This window comes from Thunnus maccoyii, chromosome 4 (genome assembly GCF_910596095.1).
Source record: "Thunnus maccoyii chromosome 4, fThuMac1.1, whole genome shotgun sequence".
In the NCBI taxonomy this organism is placed as follows: domain Eukaryota; kingdom Metazoa; phylum Chordata; class Actinopteri; order Scombriformes; family Scombridae; genus Thunnus; species Thunnus maccoyii.
Window position 1 is genome coordinate 793,030 of NC_056536.1, and position 16,729 is coordinate 809,758.

At 44.2% G+C, this 16,729-nt stretch overlaps 1 protein-coding gene across 6 annotated transcripts in view; it reads left to right on the plus strand.

The window, feature by feature from the left end:
• Positions 1-15,747, plus strand: part of vps13d (vacuolar protein sorting 13 homolog D) — a 64,954-nt gene extending 49,207 nt beyond the window's left edge. For all 6 annotated transcript variants that reach the window (XM_042408226.1, XM_042408224.1, XM_042408225.1 and 3 more), the window contains 21 exons: positions 223-365; positions 2,211-2,341; positions 2,855-3,030; positions 4,152-4,275; positions 4,425-4,660; positions 5,667-5,769; positions 6,122-6,279; positions 6,374-6,482; positions 6,708-6,878; positions 8,048-8,152; positions 8,640-8,789; positions 10,086-10,235; positions 10,311-10,407; positions 10,500-10,648; positions 12,143-12,277; positions 12,770-12,937; positions 13,124-13,256; positions 13,971-14,166; positions 14,795-14,926; positions 15,012-15,252; positions 15,552-15,747. In XM_042408226.1, the coding sequence (XP_042264160.1) occupies positions 223-365; positions 2,211-2,341; positions 2,855-3,030; positions 4,152-4,275; positions 4,425-4,660; positions 5,667-5,769; positions 6,122-6,279; positions 6,374-6,482; positions 6,708-6,878; positions 8,048-8,152; positions 8,640-8,789; positions 10,086-10,235; positions 10,311-10,407; positions 10,500-10,648; positions 12,143-12,277; positions 12,770-12,937; positions 13,124-13,256; positions 13,971-14,166; positions 14,795-14,926; positions 15,012-15,252; positions 15,552-15,683 (3,139 nt within the window). In that variant the 3' untranslated portion in view covers positions 15,684-15,747. The remainder of the gene's footprint in view (positions 1-222; positions 366-2,210; positions 2,342-2,854; positions 3,031-4,151; positions 4,276-4,424; positions 4,661-5,666; positions 5,770-6,121; positions 6,280-6,373; positions 6,483-6,707; positions 6,879-8,047; positions 8,153-8,639; positions 8,790-10,085; positions 10,236-10,310; positions 10,408-10,499; positions 10,649-12,142; positions 12,278-12,769; positions 12,938-13,123; positions 13,257-13,970; positions 14,167-14,794; positions 14,927-15,011; positions 15,253-15,551) is intronic.
• Positions 15,748-16,729: the final 982 nt, after the last annotated feature.

Below are 16,729 nucleotides of genomic sequence, written 5' to 3' on the forward strand. Positions count from 1 at the left end.
ATGAGACCACTTTGTAGTCCTTAATGCCATCATCTGGACTGAATATAATATCTTCCTCCTAACAGACAGTAACTCTGCCAAACCCCCCAATGAGGACACACAAAGTTAATTTGCCCAACTGGATTCTTGATGTTATGTGGGTTTACTAACTAACAAACATCCTCCTGATGTTCTTATTCGTCCATCCTTACATCCATTGCTCCCCGTCTATCTTGACCCTAGGTGTACTATGCGGATTGGGAAAGGGATCCACCCAGATGGAGTTCCAGGCTGGTGCCAGGGCTTCTCCCTGGATGGAGGGAGTGGCGTCAGGGCAGTGAAGGTTATCCAGCACGGGAACAGGCCCGGCCTCATCTACAACATAGGCAAGTTGTTGTATCACAGTCAGTACAAAAGGATAACACTAACTAGTAGTGTTAGAGTTTATTTATGAATGAACTGGTGTTTAGTGTAGAGCCTGAAATACTCTACAGTAGAAATACACTAGAGATAATAAGAGAGACATTATGAGACCGTCTTTGGGGATTTTTAGCACAAATTATGTTTGAGATTTAAAAGACAACTTTACCGATTTAACAGTCCAACAACACTGTCAGACTCACAATGGACAGTTTAAAAAAAGGATCAAAATCGATACAGCAGCACCAGATATCAACTTTTATTCCACACATTCGTCTTGTTCAAACCTGGTGCCTACATTACCCACAATGCAACTCGATCACTGACTGTTTAGCGGTTCAGTTCAGCCTCCAGCAGAGATGAGGAGCGGGCTGCAGAGGTCCACGTCCCAGATTCTTCTTTTCATTTTCTAACTAGTAGTCTTATATAGTCTATATATATATATATATAGGAAGGTTTACTGTTTCTGTATGCAGTAACTGATTTTGTAAGGGAACATAAGACAAAATTGAAATGATCTGAATTGCGATCAGTCTATTAGAATGTTTTCATGATCTCCTTAGATGATTAAAAGTTATGGATTTGAAAATGTTGATGCAACCAGGCCAGATGAGTTGCATTTCCTAACTCTCATACTGTATGATCTGAGGTGTCCCTGTTTTTCATCCTCTGCCTTTGATCAGGACTGGAAAGTACTTCTCTCATAATATTCTCCCTTCTCCGTATGGTTTGAGTGAAACGTCTGCTGCATCTCTGCAGCTTCTTTATTATCATTATTAAAATCATGTTTTGCACTGAATCTATAGTCCTTGTTATGTGGACAGTTACTGGCACATAGATGATCTTCTGACATGAAGCAGCACTTCCTCACCAGGCTTTTTCTGACACTAAAGATCACATTTAGGGATGCACGATATTGTTTTTTTTTGCCGAAATCCGATATGCCGACATTTCCAACTCACTGTAGCCGATTGCCAATATATCCACATATTTTTTTCCAGATGGCTGAGGAGACTATTACACATGCAAGCATAGATTGTACTAAGTATGATGAAGAAAGACAATATATGAAGGAAGAATTTAGGAATACTTGAAACTTAAATCAACCTGCCAAGTTGGAGCAGCAGTAGAGTTTTCGTTGAGTTTATTAGACAGACAGGATTAATGTGTAGGATTTAATCTCTGGTACAAAATCTGGAGCAGAAGGTGGCGGTAATGCACCTGATACGCTGGTTGCCAACTGCCGGTATAAACCAAAAACTTTTTTTTCCCAAACAGAGTGGTACATCCTGTCAGCCGAGGTGTTTCCTATCTGTGCAGCTGAACAGCAGCTCCTCCACGGACTGTTTCACCCTGACGGTCCCGGTGTTTCCTCCGCAGGCTGCACTTCACTCAGCTGCCTGTCAGAACCGCTGCTTCTTCCCACTTTAACCTGAATAACAAACTGGGGCTCGGTGCTCCGGTTGGATCCACATGGAGAGCCGGGGCTAACGTTAGCTGAGTGGCTAGTGGAGCGTTAGCCGCAGTATGACCGGAGGGAAGCACAGCCAGCTAGCCTCTGCTAGCCTCCCAGCTAACGTTAGCCCCGGTTCTGCATGTGGATCCAACCGGAGGGTGAAACAGTCCATGGAGGGAAGCACAGTCAGGCGGTGGAGGAGATGGCAACATATCGGCAGAAATGGCCGATGCCGATATTTCATGTTGGAGCTTTTATCGGCCGATACCGATAACGTGCTGCTAATATCGTGCTAATCACATTATCAATAAAACTCTTTGTCATGCATTCATTTGTCTCTGTCTGACCCAACCAGGCATTAGTGTGCGGAAAGGAAAAGGACGCTACAGAGACACTCACATTGTGACCTTTGCCCCCCGCTACCTGCTGGACAATCGCTCTACACACAAACTGGCCTTCGCTCAGAGAGAGTTTGCAAGAGGAAAGGTGAGAAATGAACTGGTAGCCTAGTGTTTAAGAGGCAGATAACATATCTCTACTGTAAGCCGTCTAATGAAGGGAAAATGCCCCCAAAACACATGAGGCAGCAATAACAGGACTGGAACTCACACACCTGGATGCAGATTTGATGCAACATAACTTTAGGTTCAGTGTGACTTACATTTCCTGAAGACATCATCTCTGACACACTGTGATTAAACATCCATTGATTTGCTTATAAATCATACAAAAACCATCACTGGATCCAGTGATGATGGTTGTCTGTACATTGCAAACAGGAACTGAACTTTAATGATGCCAATTTGGCAAAATGTAAACAAATGTCGGCTAAAAAAAACTGCTCTCAAGTCGTAGCTCAAAGCTAACTCGCTGAATCCATAATGTTATACTTCCTGTTTACATCCCCCAGTGCATTATGGGAAGTGACACAAGTCAGAGTGTCTATCTGTAGTTTCCTCCCTCCAGTTTCACCTACATGAGTTGATACATTTGTCCCAGGGTACGGCCAATCCAGAGGGTTACATCTCCACCCTGCCAGGCTCCAGCGTCGTCTTCCACTGGCCCCGAAACGACTACGACCAGCTGCTGTGTGTTCGCCTCATGGACACTCCCAACTGCACCTGGTCTGGAGGCTTCGAGGTCAACAAACCCAAGTCCTTCCACGTCAACATGAGGTGAGCTACGTATACATCATACACTCTCCAACACTGACAAACATTCATCTCTCATTCAGTGGCACCTTTTTAAGTCTGTTTGCTTTTCTTTACACAGGAAAACATATAATCTATGATCTCATCTTCATATATTTATCCTCTTATTCCTAACTTTTGTTTATTGTATTTATAGAGACAAGTTCATTAGTGTGTCTGTCCTTTCCTGGAACTGCCCAACTGGTCCATGTGGATCATGAACATGTCTGCATGGTTAAACTGGTCCATGTGGATCATGAACGTGTCTGCCTGGTTAAACTGGTCCTTGTGGATCATGAACGTGTCTGCATGGTTAAACTGGTCCATGTGGATCATGAACGTGTCTGCCTGGTTAAACTGGTCCATGTGGATCATGAACGTGTCTGCACGGTTAAACTGGTCCATGTGGATCATGAACGTGTCTGCACGGTTAAACTGGTCCATGTGGATCATGAAAGTGTCTGCCTGGTTAAACTGGTCCATGTGGATCATGAACGTGTCTGCATGGTTAAACTGGTCCATGTGGATCATGAACGTGTCTGCACGGTTAAACTGGTCCATGTGGATCATGAACGTGTCTGCACGGTTAAACTGGTCCATGTGGATCATGAACGTGTCTGCACGGTTAAACTGGTCCATGTGGATCATGAACGTGTCTGCAGGGTTAAACTGGTCCATGTGGATCATGAACGTGTCTGCACGGTTAAACTGGTCCATGTGGATCATGAACGTGTCTGCATGGTTAAACTGGTCCATGTGGATCATGAACGTGTCTGCACGGTTAAACTGGTCCATGTGGATCATGAACGTGTCTGCACGGTTAAACTGGTCCATGTGGATCATGAACGTGTCTGCATGGTTAAACTGGTCCATGTGGATCATGAACGTGTCTGCGCGGTTAAACTGGTCCATGTGGATCATGAACGTGTCTGCGCGGTTAAACTGGTCCATGTGGATCATGAACGTGTCTGCGCGGTTAAACTGGTCCATGTGGATCATGAACGTGTCTGCATGGTTAAACTGGTCCATGTGGATCATGAATGTGTCTGCATGGTTAAACTGGTCCTGAGTGTTTTAAGGTTTTAAGTGGATCTTGGTTTGAACAGGGACACTCTGGGGAACTGTTTCTTCCTGCGGACAGAGATCACCCTGAAGGGAGCTACCTACCAGATCTCCTTCACTGACACTGACCAGCTGCCTCCACCGTTCCGCATCGACAACATCTCTGAGGTAAGCTTCAGTCACATGACCAACCGCTGACTGGACTGACTGAGACCTTAATCAGGCAAACATAAATCAACCTCAAGAATAAATCTGTTGTCAGTCTTTCAGACAAAATCAAATAAATATAACAGAGTCCGTTGTTTGAATGTCTTCAGGTGCCGATCCAGTTCTGGCAGCACGGGGTGGCTGACATCCGGCTGCACACCGAGGTGAAGGCGGGCTCAGTACTGGACTACGCCTGTGATGAGCCCACACTGCCCCCCTACCTCACACTGACCGTGAAGGGAGCAGGATCCTCCGAGGTCACCGCCGACATGAACTTCTTCAGAGAATACAACAAGCTCTACTACGAGAACTTCATCTACATCGCAGCCACACACACCTTCTCACAGTACGGACCAGTCACATGACTGATAATCATCTTATGTCATTTATTTCAAATATGTTTTATTGAGTTTAAACAAGGAACAGTAACAATAACCCTCCAGACCAGACAGATACACAACATATCCAACAAATACACAGACGTGACTGAACAAGGTTCAATCATCATTTTAAAAAAAGAGTCGCAGAATTAAACCTGAGTATGTTAGTTAATAACCATTATGGTAACCAGTCATCAGAGGCCGTATCACGTTATGTGTCCCACAGTTGAGGTTATGAGAGGAGAGGGGGTGTCTTCAGGTCTGCAGGTGAAGAATCAAGGAAAGGTGACTAAACCTTCAGAAACAGCTGATCTCTTCCTTTACGACAGCTTGTAATCTTTGATGTGAGAAGGTGTTAAATATCTCTGCACCAGAGGAAAACACTTGGCAGGAAGTCTCTGATCCAATTGTGCAAGATGCACTTTCCAGTAATTGAAAGGAGCTTCTCAACAAGTTCATAGTGTGATGCAGGGAGATGCAGTTCCCTGGAGGGAAGGAAACACCAGCGTCCTTCTACATTTTTACTTTAGATATCCTGCAAATTACAAGCAGATACATGTTCAGAATCTGGAAATTAATTTGCATTACCCCATCAGACTGGCACTTAATGCATGGAGGAAGGAAGGATTTATTTTATGTGAGGTAACAGAGGTGATCGAGGTGACGTCAGCTCAGTCGGTTAAGGTCTTAACTCTCTGCTCAGGTTTAGGTTGTGCAGCCGCGCTGTCGCCATCTTCCCTGCTGACCTCAGAGCAGGCCATGTGCAACGTGTTCTCAGAGTTTCTTGTGAATTAGTGTCCTTTACCTCCAGACATGTTTCACAAGAACAGTCACTTATGTAACGGTGGTTCAATCGGTCAGAAATAGGAAATAATCGGCGGATGCATCATGTGACCCCCCCATCTCACATCACTTTATACCAGTAAGTGTTCTGATGTCATGAAGGTGAGCAGCATCGTTTTGTTCCTGCAGGAACGCTGAGAAGAGGTCTGTTGGGAAGAAGCATCTGGTGAGCTGTGCTGAACTGGTTCTGGACGTGGACACCAAGACTCAAAGGGTCATTCTGAAAAAGAAGGTACTGGTTTAGTTGAAAACACAGAGTGTTTAAATAAAGTTTTAGGAGGGATCGTTGTGCTGAACTGATCATTTAACTGTCCGTCGGTTGTCAGAGAATTAATCATTTTGATAACTGAGTCGCTGTTTCAGTCGAGCAAAAATCCAAACTGGTTCTCATGTGTGCAGGTGTTTGTGCTTCATTTTGAACTGTTTGGCAGTTTCTCATCATTTTCTGGATCAGACTATTGTCTAATTAGACATTTATGAATTAATTATTGAAATACAATATCTGGAGGTGAAAATGATGATGAGAAGTATTCAGTAGTTGCAGTGAGCTGTAAAGTGACACAGGTACTCTGACGGTTTAACAGGAGCCGGGGAAACGCTCCCAGCTGTGGAGGATGACGGGGACCGGCATGCTGTGTCACGAAGGCTCTTCTCCTCCTCAGAGCAAGCCGGCCCAGCCTCGTCCACTGGACTCCTCTCTGGTGCTGGACATCGCCGGGCTGGCAGCCGTTAGTGACAACAGGTTAGTGCTCAACACAACACTGGACCATGAACTGGAAGGAGATCTGTCTGGACTGGATGTAACTGGTGACTCTCTAACTCTCCATCTCTCCCAGTTTTGAGCCGTTAATGTTGAGGAGGCCGGACTCACGCCGCAGCACCACCCAGACGTGGTACTTCAGCTCAGGCATGCTGACCTGCGGTCTTCCCCGGCTGGTCGTACAGGTGAGTCATTCCAAGCTGATGTGTCTTTGATGTGGATTTCTCTCCACTATAAGCAAATAATCAGCAAATTCTTAATTTTAAGAACCTGCAACCATCAAATGTTTGATGTTATTGCTTGAAAAATGACTAATTGATAGATAATCACATTGATTTCTGTTGATTGACTGATTGATGAATCGTTGCAGCTCTAGTTTAATCATCTAATGTGTGACTGGTACCCATCAGGTGAAGGGCGAGGTGGCAGGCCTCTACGATGGAGCAGAGGTGGTGTTGGGACCAGACTCTGGACTGATGGAGCCTGGTCCTGAGCAGCAGTTCATTAACCAGAAGATGAGACCTGGTTCTGGGGTTCTGTCGGTCCAGGTGCTGCCAGATGGACCCACACGTGTCCTGCAGGTGAGAACAAAACCCAGAATAACTCCAGAAGAGTTCTGATCTGATCTGTCAACACTTACAGCACTGATACGGAGCAGCTCACTGATACTCAACAGCTTTTGCTTTTATTTTGGCAGGTTCAGCATTTTAGTTTGAAAGTTCCATCAGTCATTAGGTGAAAAACCTTTGAATAGAAATAAAACATTAAATGTAAATAAAGCTAATGTTCACTTCTGTCATAACTTTATTGAACATGAAGTATTTTATAATCATATTTATTTAAAGTCATTTTGACTCATGCAGTCCTTTTAAAACAACCATTTAAGCTCTTAACAAGCTGTATCATAAAGCCTATACAACTCACTATTATTCTTAGTTTCATCATTATTTCATGTTTGGGGCCAAAAGTAATGTACTTCAAATGCAATGAACAAACAAAGATCAACACTTTTAATCATCGGCGTTCCCCATTCCTCTACTTACAAACATCATCAGACACAAATAGATTTTCAGCCAGTAGACACTGGACCCGTCCTGCACACAAGAACACTAGAGTTCAATTATCCCTCGTGGCATAAAGCTAGCATCAGCCCAGTCTGTCTTGGCAGCAGCAGTGATCCTCACCAGGGAAACAATCTCTCAAATTATTTTAAAGTTCTGCCTCTGAGGACGTCGTAGATGTTTCAGTCCTGTAAAGTCTGACTGCAGATCACAATAACAGCATCTTCTCCTAGCTCACAGCGCTTGTTTACTTCCAGACTGATGCTCCCCTGTGACGCTGCGTGTTACTTTTAAATGCTCTGCTACCATCCCATTTGCTTTCTGAATGTTTAGTTTGTCAGTGGATTCTTGCCATTACTTTACTTATGAGTTATTTATGTATTTTTTTTCCCTTTAGGTCCCAATATTTAGTTAGAAAACTCCAGATTGATGCTGCACTCAGACATGGAGCTGAGCAGCTGTTCGCTTGTTTATTCAAAGTTCATTAATATTAAATGTGTCCAAATTGCATCAAATTGGACACTGCACATCCTCGAGTCCCCAGTAACACACCCGCCGAGCGTGAAGTCAGAGCCCAGAAGCTCCTCTGATTGGATGAACAGTTCCTGAGACAGATTCTTTCCTTCATAGTTAGATGAACCTCATCGTTTGTGCTCACAGATGCTTTTTGAACATTTCCCTGTTTGTAGATCAGTGACTTCAACCAGAGGAGAATGATCCGCAGCTCACCCAGCACGGAGCAGGACCGCAGCAAAGAGGACGTGAAGAAGAAGGAGCCCACGCAGGAGCTGGAGGTACAAGACGTACATGACATCACTAACAACTCATCAATAGCCACTTGTGTCTTATTTTTCATATTTTTTAAATCATATTTGTATTTGTTATTAAATAAAAACATCTGTATGGCACCAGGTGCTGAATCTCAGAGTCTTACATTCAGTGATTGTGGTTCCACAATAACTTTCATGTTCTTAAACGTTTCCACTGACGTCCTCTCTGTAGCGTCACTGCACAACCAGTGATGTGAGAATGTTTGATGATTGGCTGTGTGGTGTGTAGTTGTCATTGAGCCTTTTGGTTGTACCAGGTACTAACATGAACCACAGTGGTTCAGACCATGTGGTTGTACCAGCCCGCCTCAGTCCGTCAGACAGACACTAAACCTTTATACAGCACTCCAGGGATGAGGGTTGTCATTGGTTATCCATTAGACCCGCCTTCTTGAAGTCTGGCAACCAATCAGAGCAGACAACCTGTGACGGTGACATCATTCATTCGCAGGTGCTGGTGAACCTGGAGGAAGGTGTTGGTGTGTCTCTGGTCAACAAAGTTCCTGAGGAGCTGGTGTTCACCACACTGTCTGGTATCGACGTCCACTTCACCCGCACCGCTGCCAACGAGGTGTTGGAGCTCAGCATCCAGAGCATCCAGGTGAGCTGATGAGAACCTGCATGTATTCATGATAAAACAACGAGGTAAATAAGTGCACATACACAGTGATGCATATGATTTAACACTAAAGTGCAACACACATGGCATCATTTGACGCGTGTCAGCTGACGGCTGTAGCACACTGGACGCTCCGTACAGACAGGAGGCATAGTTTTGGTACAGTAGTTAAACGTGCTGCTGGTTCTGGGAGTGAATGTGATTAAACTGTTGCTTCTCTGGAAAGTTGACTCACATCAGCACTGAGACATAAAGCAGCGGTGGTGTATCCTCATGACACAGGATGTCGTACACTGCCAGTGTATGTCTCCATTAAGACTTTCATCCATAATAACTCATAAGTTTAGAATCTGTTAACTAGTTTTTAGTCATTGTGACTTTAAATATTCACAGATCAGCTGCTTCTGAGCTTTAAGCTGATTCATGGTCAATCCGAACTGGTTCTTACCATGAACCATGTTGGAAATCAAATGTGTTCGTTCCAAACAGCGTCTCTCAAAGGTGGAGTGAACAGCCGACCATCACAGAGAGGGACGGGGGTGTAAACACATGTTTCCAGACAGTGAGTCCTGGAAGGCAGTCGTAGTGTCGCACTCAGTCGCTCACATAAAAACAGCTATTTGAACATCCGACATGCAGTATACCAGTCCTGTTAGACCCTGCACAGTACGCCATGTATATGAAATTCCAGTTACACCAGTAGGATTTTGAACCACTGAAGATCAGTGTCAGAAAGAACCACTCAGCATGTCGACCACGCTCCCATCCAGCAGGAAACATTCGGTGTTGATCACTCACATATGACTGAAACCTCGTCCCAGAAGGAAACAGTCAGGAAATGACACTGACGTTATATATTTATATGTTGTCATTTATCAGATGCTTCCATCCACAGCAGTTTAGACCATCCAGCGTTAAGCTGAGCAGGTACAAGTGTAATGAGAACAAGCGCTGTAGGTTTTATAAAATGTATTTATTTTTTATTATTATTCAAGTAAGAAATGACTGGAAATAGACAAGTGCATAATCAATAATATAAACAAGACAGTAGTGCAACAACCAAAGAAGTGCTAAAAGGTTAACGGGGCTCATAGTGACGGATTCATGTCAGTGTTACATCACTTCCTGTGAATGTGTTGTATACAGTGTGGTCCAATAATGTTCAGTTGTGTTTCCACATATAAAACTGATGTAAACACATTACTTGTTAATAATGTTCATAACTTTCATATCCAGTCTGGACTGTAAATGCTGGTTCTGTCATGTCATGGTGATCAGGTGGACAACCAGCTGCTGGGGACCACCCAGCCCGTCATGCTGTGTGTGACCCCCAACTCCAGCGACAGCAGTGTCAACGACATCGGGGCGGCCCTGCAGGTCAACTCCGTCAAAGTTCCCAGCAACCTCATGCTCACTGATCTGTTCAAGGTGAGTCACACTCTCCATCACTGCTTTCTGTATCATATGAGCTTTTTATATGATGTAACCATGATGTGTCTACAGCACCTGATGGTGACGGCCCGACGCTTCACCGTCATCATCGAGGAGAAACTGCTGCTCAAGCTGCTCAGCTTCTTCGGATACGGACAGACAGAAGCTGGTGGGTGAACGTCATTGTTCATATTCATGTGATGCTGTGAGTAATCAGGCCGTGTTTGCTTTAAGTTAAACTAATAATTGTAATGAATGCAGAGCTGGAGAAGTTGGATGAGAACCTCCATGAGAGACCCAGCGAGGACTCAGGACCTCTGAAACGCTACTACTTTGAGAACCTGAAGATCAGCCTCCCTCAGGTCAAGCTGAGTGTCTTCACCTCTCACAAGCTGCCTCTTGATCTCAAGGTAACAACACGCTCGCCTTCTTCTCAATAGTTCAACATCGAACGCTGATTCTCTTTCTTCCTGAGTTACATGTTCACACGCATAAATTAGCATAAAGTCTGGAAGCAGCTGGCCTCATTCTGTCCAATGTTCAAAAACACAACTATCCAACCCTCAATCTTATTTGTTTCATCTTTACACAAACATGATCGTGTGGTTTTATGTGCTGGAACTGTGTCTTGATCTCCAGCCAGGTGCAGCGACTGTGTGCTGACTTCATGTTGGTTTATTAGTGTGAATGTGAAGCATTTACACTTCTCTTCTTCAAAGCTTTATTTATTCTTCTGTATGTTTTTCAACCACTAACTGCTCAACTCTTCTCTAAGATGAGTCCAGTGAGAGATAAGTCTAACTGACCTTCAGAGGTTTGAACCCTGACGATCATTTTAAATGTGAATAGTTGATTCAGCAGCGTTTTTCAACATGAAGTTTCAAATCAGCTGCAAAACATTCAAAGACATAAATAAACCTGAAATTGACGCCTGAACTTGCATCAAGTGTTTGTTCTCAGTTCAATTATTTTCTTTATTGAATATTATTTTTCCAGTTAATCAATCAGTTGTTCAGTCTATGCAGCTGACAGAACAATGATATATGATAAAGAAAAGCAGTAAATCATCTCATTTTAGAGGCTGGAAATAAAGAATATTTGGCTTTTTTTCTATTTTTGCTTAAAATATGACAAACAATTGATTCTGAAAACAGTATCAGATCATTTTTCTGTTGACTGACTGATTGATTGATTGATTGATCAGCTCTAGTCTGAGATGAACTGCACATTGTGAAGACCAACCTGTAGGATACCCAGCTGGACAAAGACTGAAGATTAAGTGTCTTGACACATTTTTATGATTTTAGGGATGAGAGGATTAAAACAGCATTAGATTAGGATTTAAAAACGGCACTAGTAAGTGTGCCGGTTAAAATAGATTTTAGTTGTTGTAGTTTTATTATCTCTGCCAGGCATAAGCCTGGAGGGGATCATGCCTTTGGTTGTGTGTGTGTCCATATAATCTCACACTACTGGACCCATCAGCCTAATGTTTTTTGTGCACATGTGACTTTATGCTCAAAGACCTCTCGTGGTTGCAGTGATTCACAATTTTTAAAAAGCTGTTTTATAACTCCATTTCTTATGGAAGCTTAGACTTTCGTCTTTTCAGCAGTCCTCAACATTTTATGATATGTGTTATGACATAACGAGGCTTTTCTGGTGATCGACTGGGCTGAAAACAAGTCTTACCCAGTCTGTTACAGGCTGCATGTTGGCCTTAGTCGTGGTTTAAAAACTGACATCCACAGAAAAGTTTGGTCTCATCTTGAACCATTCATTCCAAACCTGATATGTTATGATCCACGATACCAGATGAATAATATCCCCGTATGATAACACTGTTGCTTCCTGCTTCCTGTTCCACCAGCTGCTGTGCTATGAACGTGTTTTTGTCACGACAGGCTCTAAAAGGAACTCTGGGCTTTCCACTGGTTCGCTTTGAGGACGCTGTCATTAACATGTACCCGTTCACCAGAGTGCACCCGTACGAGACCCAGGAGATCATCATCAACGACATTCTCAAGCACTTCAGGGAGGTGAGAGGGACACATGGCTCTGTTGTAACTGGCTACTGCAGCCCAACGTTAGATATCAACTAATAACTAGAAAATAACATAATGATGATTCCTTCAATTGTAAATATTCAGCTTTAAGAAACAGACACTTCTCTGTAACAGTCGATCATTATATCTGAGAGCAGCGATGAACGAACCCTCGCACCTCACACGTGTCAGAGGGAGCGGCAGACGTGGAGGTCGGTTGACATGTCAACTGCCCTCCACCCACCAACCCCCCACTGTAATCATACACATATTTATTAATATAATTTAAATCAATTTAAATCCTTTGATGCACATATTGAAGGAAGTGGTGAGATTACATTTCACTGTTATTGTTCCTTAAAGGATTCCATGTGATGAATAAGCTTGATTGATTGATTGATTGATTGATTGATTGATTGACTGACTGATCACACACAGTGGTGTATTGACAGGTGGTGAACTCTGTTTGGTGTTTTCTGTCTGCAGGAGCTGATCAGTCAGGCAGCTCAGATCTTGGGTTCTGTAGACTTCCTGGGAAACCCCATGGGCCTCCTGAACGACGTCACCGAGGGCGTTTCTGAGCTCATCAAGTACGGTAACGTGGGCGGCCTCATACGCAACGTGACCCACGGTGTGTCCAACTCTGCTGCCAAGGTACTCCCCTACTCAGCTGTGTAGAACTTCTTGTTGTTGTATTTCTGATACTTTTGGTCACTTGATTTTATTTGAATTTATTTCGTGGCTCTTTGTACAAGTGTTCCTATTAATGTGTCCACCCCCTGAATATACACATGAGCACATGCTTGAAGAAGTGTGGTGTGAATGTTCTCCTGTTGTCAGTTTGCAGGGACTTTATCAGACGGTCTGGGGAAGACCATGGACAACAGGCACCAGAGTGAGAGGGAGTACATCAGATACCACGGAGCCACCAGCGGAGAGCATCTGGTGGCCGGGATCCACGGACTGGCTCACGGTACGACCCGGAAACATCTCTGTGTCTGCAGCAGTTAGAGATAGTGTCTAAACTAAGACAGCAAAAACCGTAATGCACATGCATCCTTGATTATTCAACTGGAAACCAGTCTGTTGTTTGGACTGGACTCACAGGTCAGTCACATCTCTCAGCTTTATGTGTTAAAACAATTAGAGAGTTTCAATAAAACCCGACATTGCAGAACCAGTGCAGAGTCTTTAGGGCGGTCCTTCATACTGGGGCGCTGACATGCAGCTCACTGCAGAGGAGAATGGAAGGAGACCATCATTCCCAGTAAGGCGTGTGGAGGTGCCGCCGTTCAAGCAACTACTGAGCATTTAGAAAACCCCAGACTTCAGGAGGTGGAGATCTTCAGTTGATCAAGACTATGACTGACCCAATGAATCATGGGAATAACATGGAAGAAACAACGATGTTTGTCCTCTTCAGCCCAGAGAATCAATAAATGTATCAGTACAGATTAAAGTGCAGTTCACATATATAACACACATTATATAATCATCAGTGGGATTTAATGAATCTCACTGGATTCCAGCAACGACTGATAACTGTGTCTGCAGACGTGAATCAGATGCTTCACAGCTGCCGTAGTTCCTGCTGTCTGTCCACAATCATTACTGCAGCCTGCACTGAGAACCAGAACTCTGGTCTACATGAAGTATCTCAAGGTTAAATCATCTCTCTGATCCGCAGGGATCATCGGAGGCATGACCAGCATCATCACCTCCACGGTGGAGGGGGTGAAGACGGAGGGCGGAGTCAGCGGCTTCTTCTCAGGTCTGGGTAAAGGTCTGGTCGGCACCGTGACCAAACCAGTGGCCGGAGCTCTGGACTTTGCCTCAGAAACGGCACAGACGGTCCGGGACATGGCTAGTCTCAGTAACCACAGGTGGGTGGAGTCTATGAGCTGCGTTCCATCTGTACCAACAGTTTAACGTTAATGAAACAAAGGTTTCAAGCAGCAGCAGCAGCTCTTTAAACCTTCACTGACACAAACACACGATGACTCAGCTCGTTTCATCAAGGCTGCTGCTGCTTTGACTCACTCACATCTCTGTCTCAAGTGTTTTATTAGAGTACAGTGGTGCGATGTTGAGAGCAAACATCTAGATTTATAGACAGATATTAATCAAAGTGCCTACATTTACCTGACTGTGAACTTTGATTATTTTATTTTCATTGAGGGTGTAGATCATTGTTTATCTTTATACTGAAGGTATCTTCTGATAAACTGACTGACACTCCTGCGTACGTATTCATCTCACTGATTCATTGTTTCACAAGAGGATAATGTTTCTCTATCATGGTGATAAAAACAGAACTATTCTTAATTCTTAGCCCCTCTTTAAATATAAAAAGTGTTTTGGTTTTGACATCCAGGTCTTGTGGATCTTATCTGCCCTGAAACATTTCAAACTGTCCTGTGCGTTGGTCACAACGGACGAACATTCATATAAAAGCCAAAGAAGAGTCCTGGACGAGTGTTGACGTGTGTGTGTTGTTACCGTGTTGTGCAGGCTGAGTGTGCAGCGCGTCAGGAAGCCTCGCTGCTGTAAAGGACCTCAGGGTTTGCTGCCTCGCTACTCGGCCACGCAGGCGGACGGTCAGGAGCAGCTGTTCCGCCTCACTGACAACATCCACTCTGAGTTGTGAGTCTCATTCGTTTCCCTGCATTCGAACACACAGAGTGTCTGACTGTCAGACTGACTGTTTGATTCTGTTTCCTGTCCGCAGCTTCATCGCCGTGGAGCCCATCGACAGCTACTGCGTGCTCATCTCCTCCAAAGTGGTCTACTTCCTGAAGCCTGGAGACTTCGTGGACCGCGAGGCCATCTTCCTGGAGGTCAAGTATGACGACCTCTACCACTGTCTGGTCTCTAAGGATCATGGGAAGGTCTACGTGCAGCTCACCAAGAAGGCTGAAAGCACCAGTAGCGGTGTGGCCATACCCGGCCCCTCCCACCAGAAACCCATGGTGAGACACTGGTCTGACTGGTTCTGACTGTTCTCAGTTCACAGCGTCGTTACTGCAGCCTCACGTCTGACTCCTTCAATCGTTCAGATAGTTCTGTGATGAAAGCTTCATCTCCCAGTGAGGATGAAGGACTCCAGCTTCACTTTCATTCACTAAACCCTCGTTACAAACAGAAACGTGTTGTCGTCTGGGGGGACGGTTCTGATTGGTCAGGGTTTGTCGTGTAGTGATGTCAGAATCTATGACACAGTGAAACATCCTGCAGTCTGATCCCAGCGTTACTGTCCGTGTCTCCGCAGGTCCACGTGAAGAGCGAGAGTCTGGCCGTCAAAATCTCCCAAGAAATCAACTACGCCAAGAGTTTGTACTACGAGCAGCAGCTGATGTTGCCCGCCAGCGAGAATGAAGACTGCTTACTGCTCGAGTCCTGATCACATGACTTCTCTGCTCCATATGTGTAAAAAGGTGCCTGACGGAGTTCTAACTTTCCTTAAACACACACAGGCTGATGGTTTTACTGGTTTTTGTAGGCCTCCGTTTTTTATCATGTGTGTTACAAACTACAGTAAACAGTCAGACATCTGATGATGTTTGATGAAGTAAACATGTACATGACAGAAAACACACATGCAAGAGTTCAGTTTGACTGTGTATATGTAGAAATACATTGTGTTTATATGACTGCTGGTGGCAGCAGATGTACACAACTACATGTGTTTATGTTTGTGAATAGACTGAAATGTAAATAGAGCGACATACCAACACTATAAACCAGTGTACACATACTGTATTAATTATGAAGTGTGGACAATAACAGCAGACGCTGATATAATGTGAAATGTAACAAACTGCCTTTATGACTGGGGGGGGGGGGGGGGGGGCGGTGAATTGCACTGACACAGGAGGGGAGGGGGGGGGCATGCAGCCCCCCACTTCACACACACACACTGGAGCTGCCTGTCACTGTCTGTCTGCCTTTTACAATCACAGACCAGGTCCAGGTCTCTACTTTTATTTAACAAGTCTTTTTTAATAACCCAGATGTTCTCTCTAACAGACAGTGTGGACGTCTTTCACACCGGGCTTCACTCATCATCGTAAACAAGCTGTTTGGGTTTTGGTTTGGTGTCAGATGACATTTTCTTGAGTTTGAGTTGTGTTCAGGTGGTGGATCCGAGTTCAGTACATGTGTGATCCTGTGACGAACCTTCACACTGACACTGCTTCAAATAAAGCATCACAACTGCAGCACTCAGTGTGGGACCTGTTATTTCCAAAAATCATATATAATGTTATAATAATTAAGATTATAACTTCAGTTCATTTAAAGTGGCCCTGCAGTCAGAGTGTAGTGAACAAACACCGAGGCCGGATCAGACGTCTCGTATCCAGCAGGAAAACATTTGCTCACTCAAAGATCCTGGAGAATCAGTCGATCATTTTAAGGATGTAAACATGATCTCTTTCTCTTTTTTTT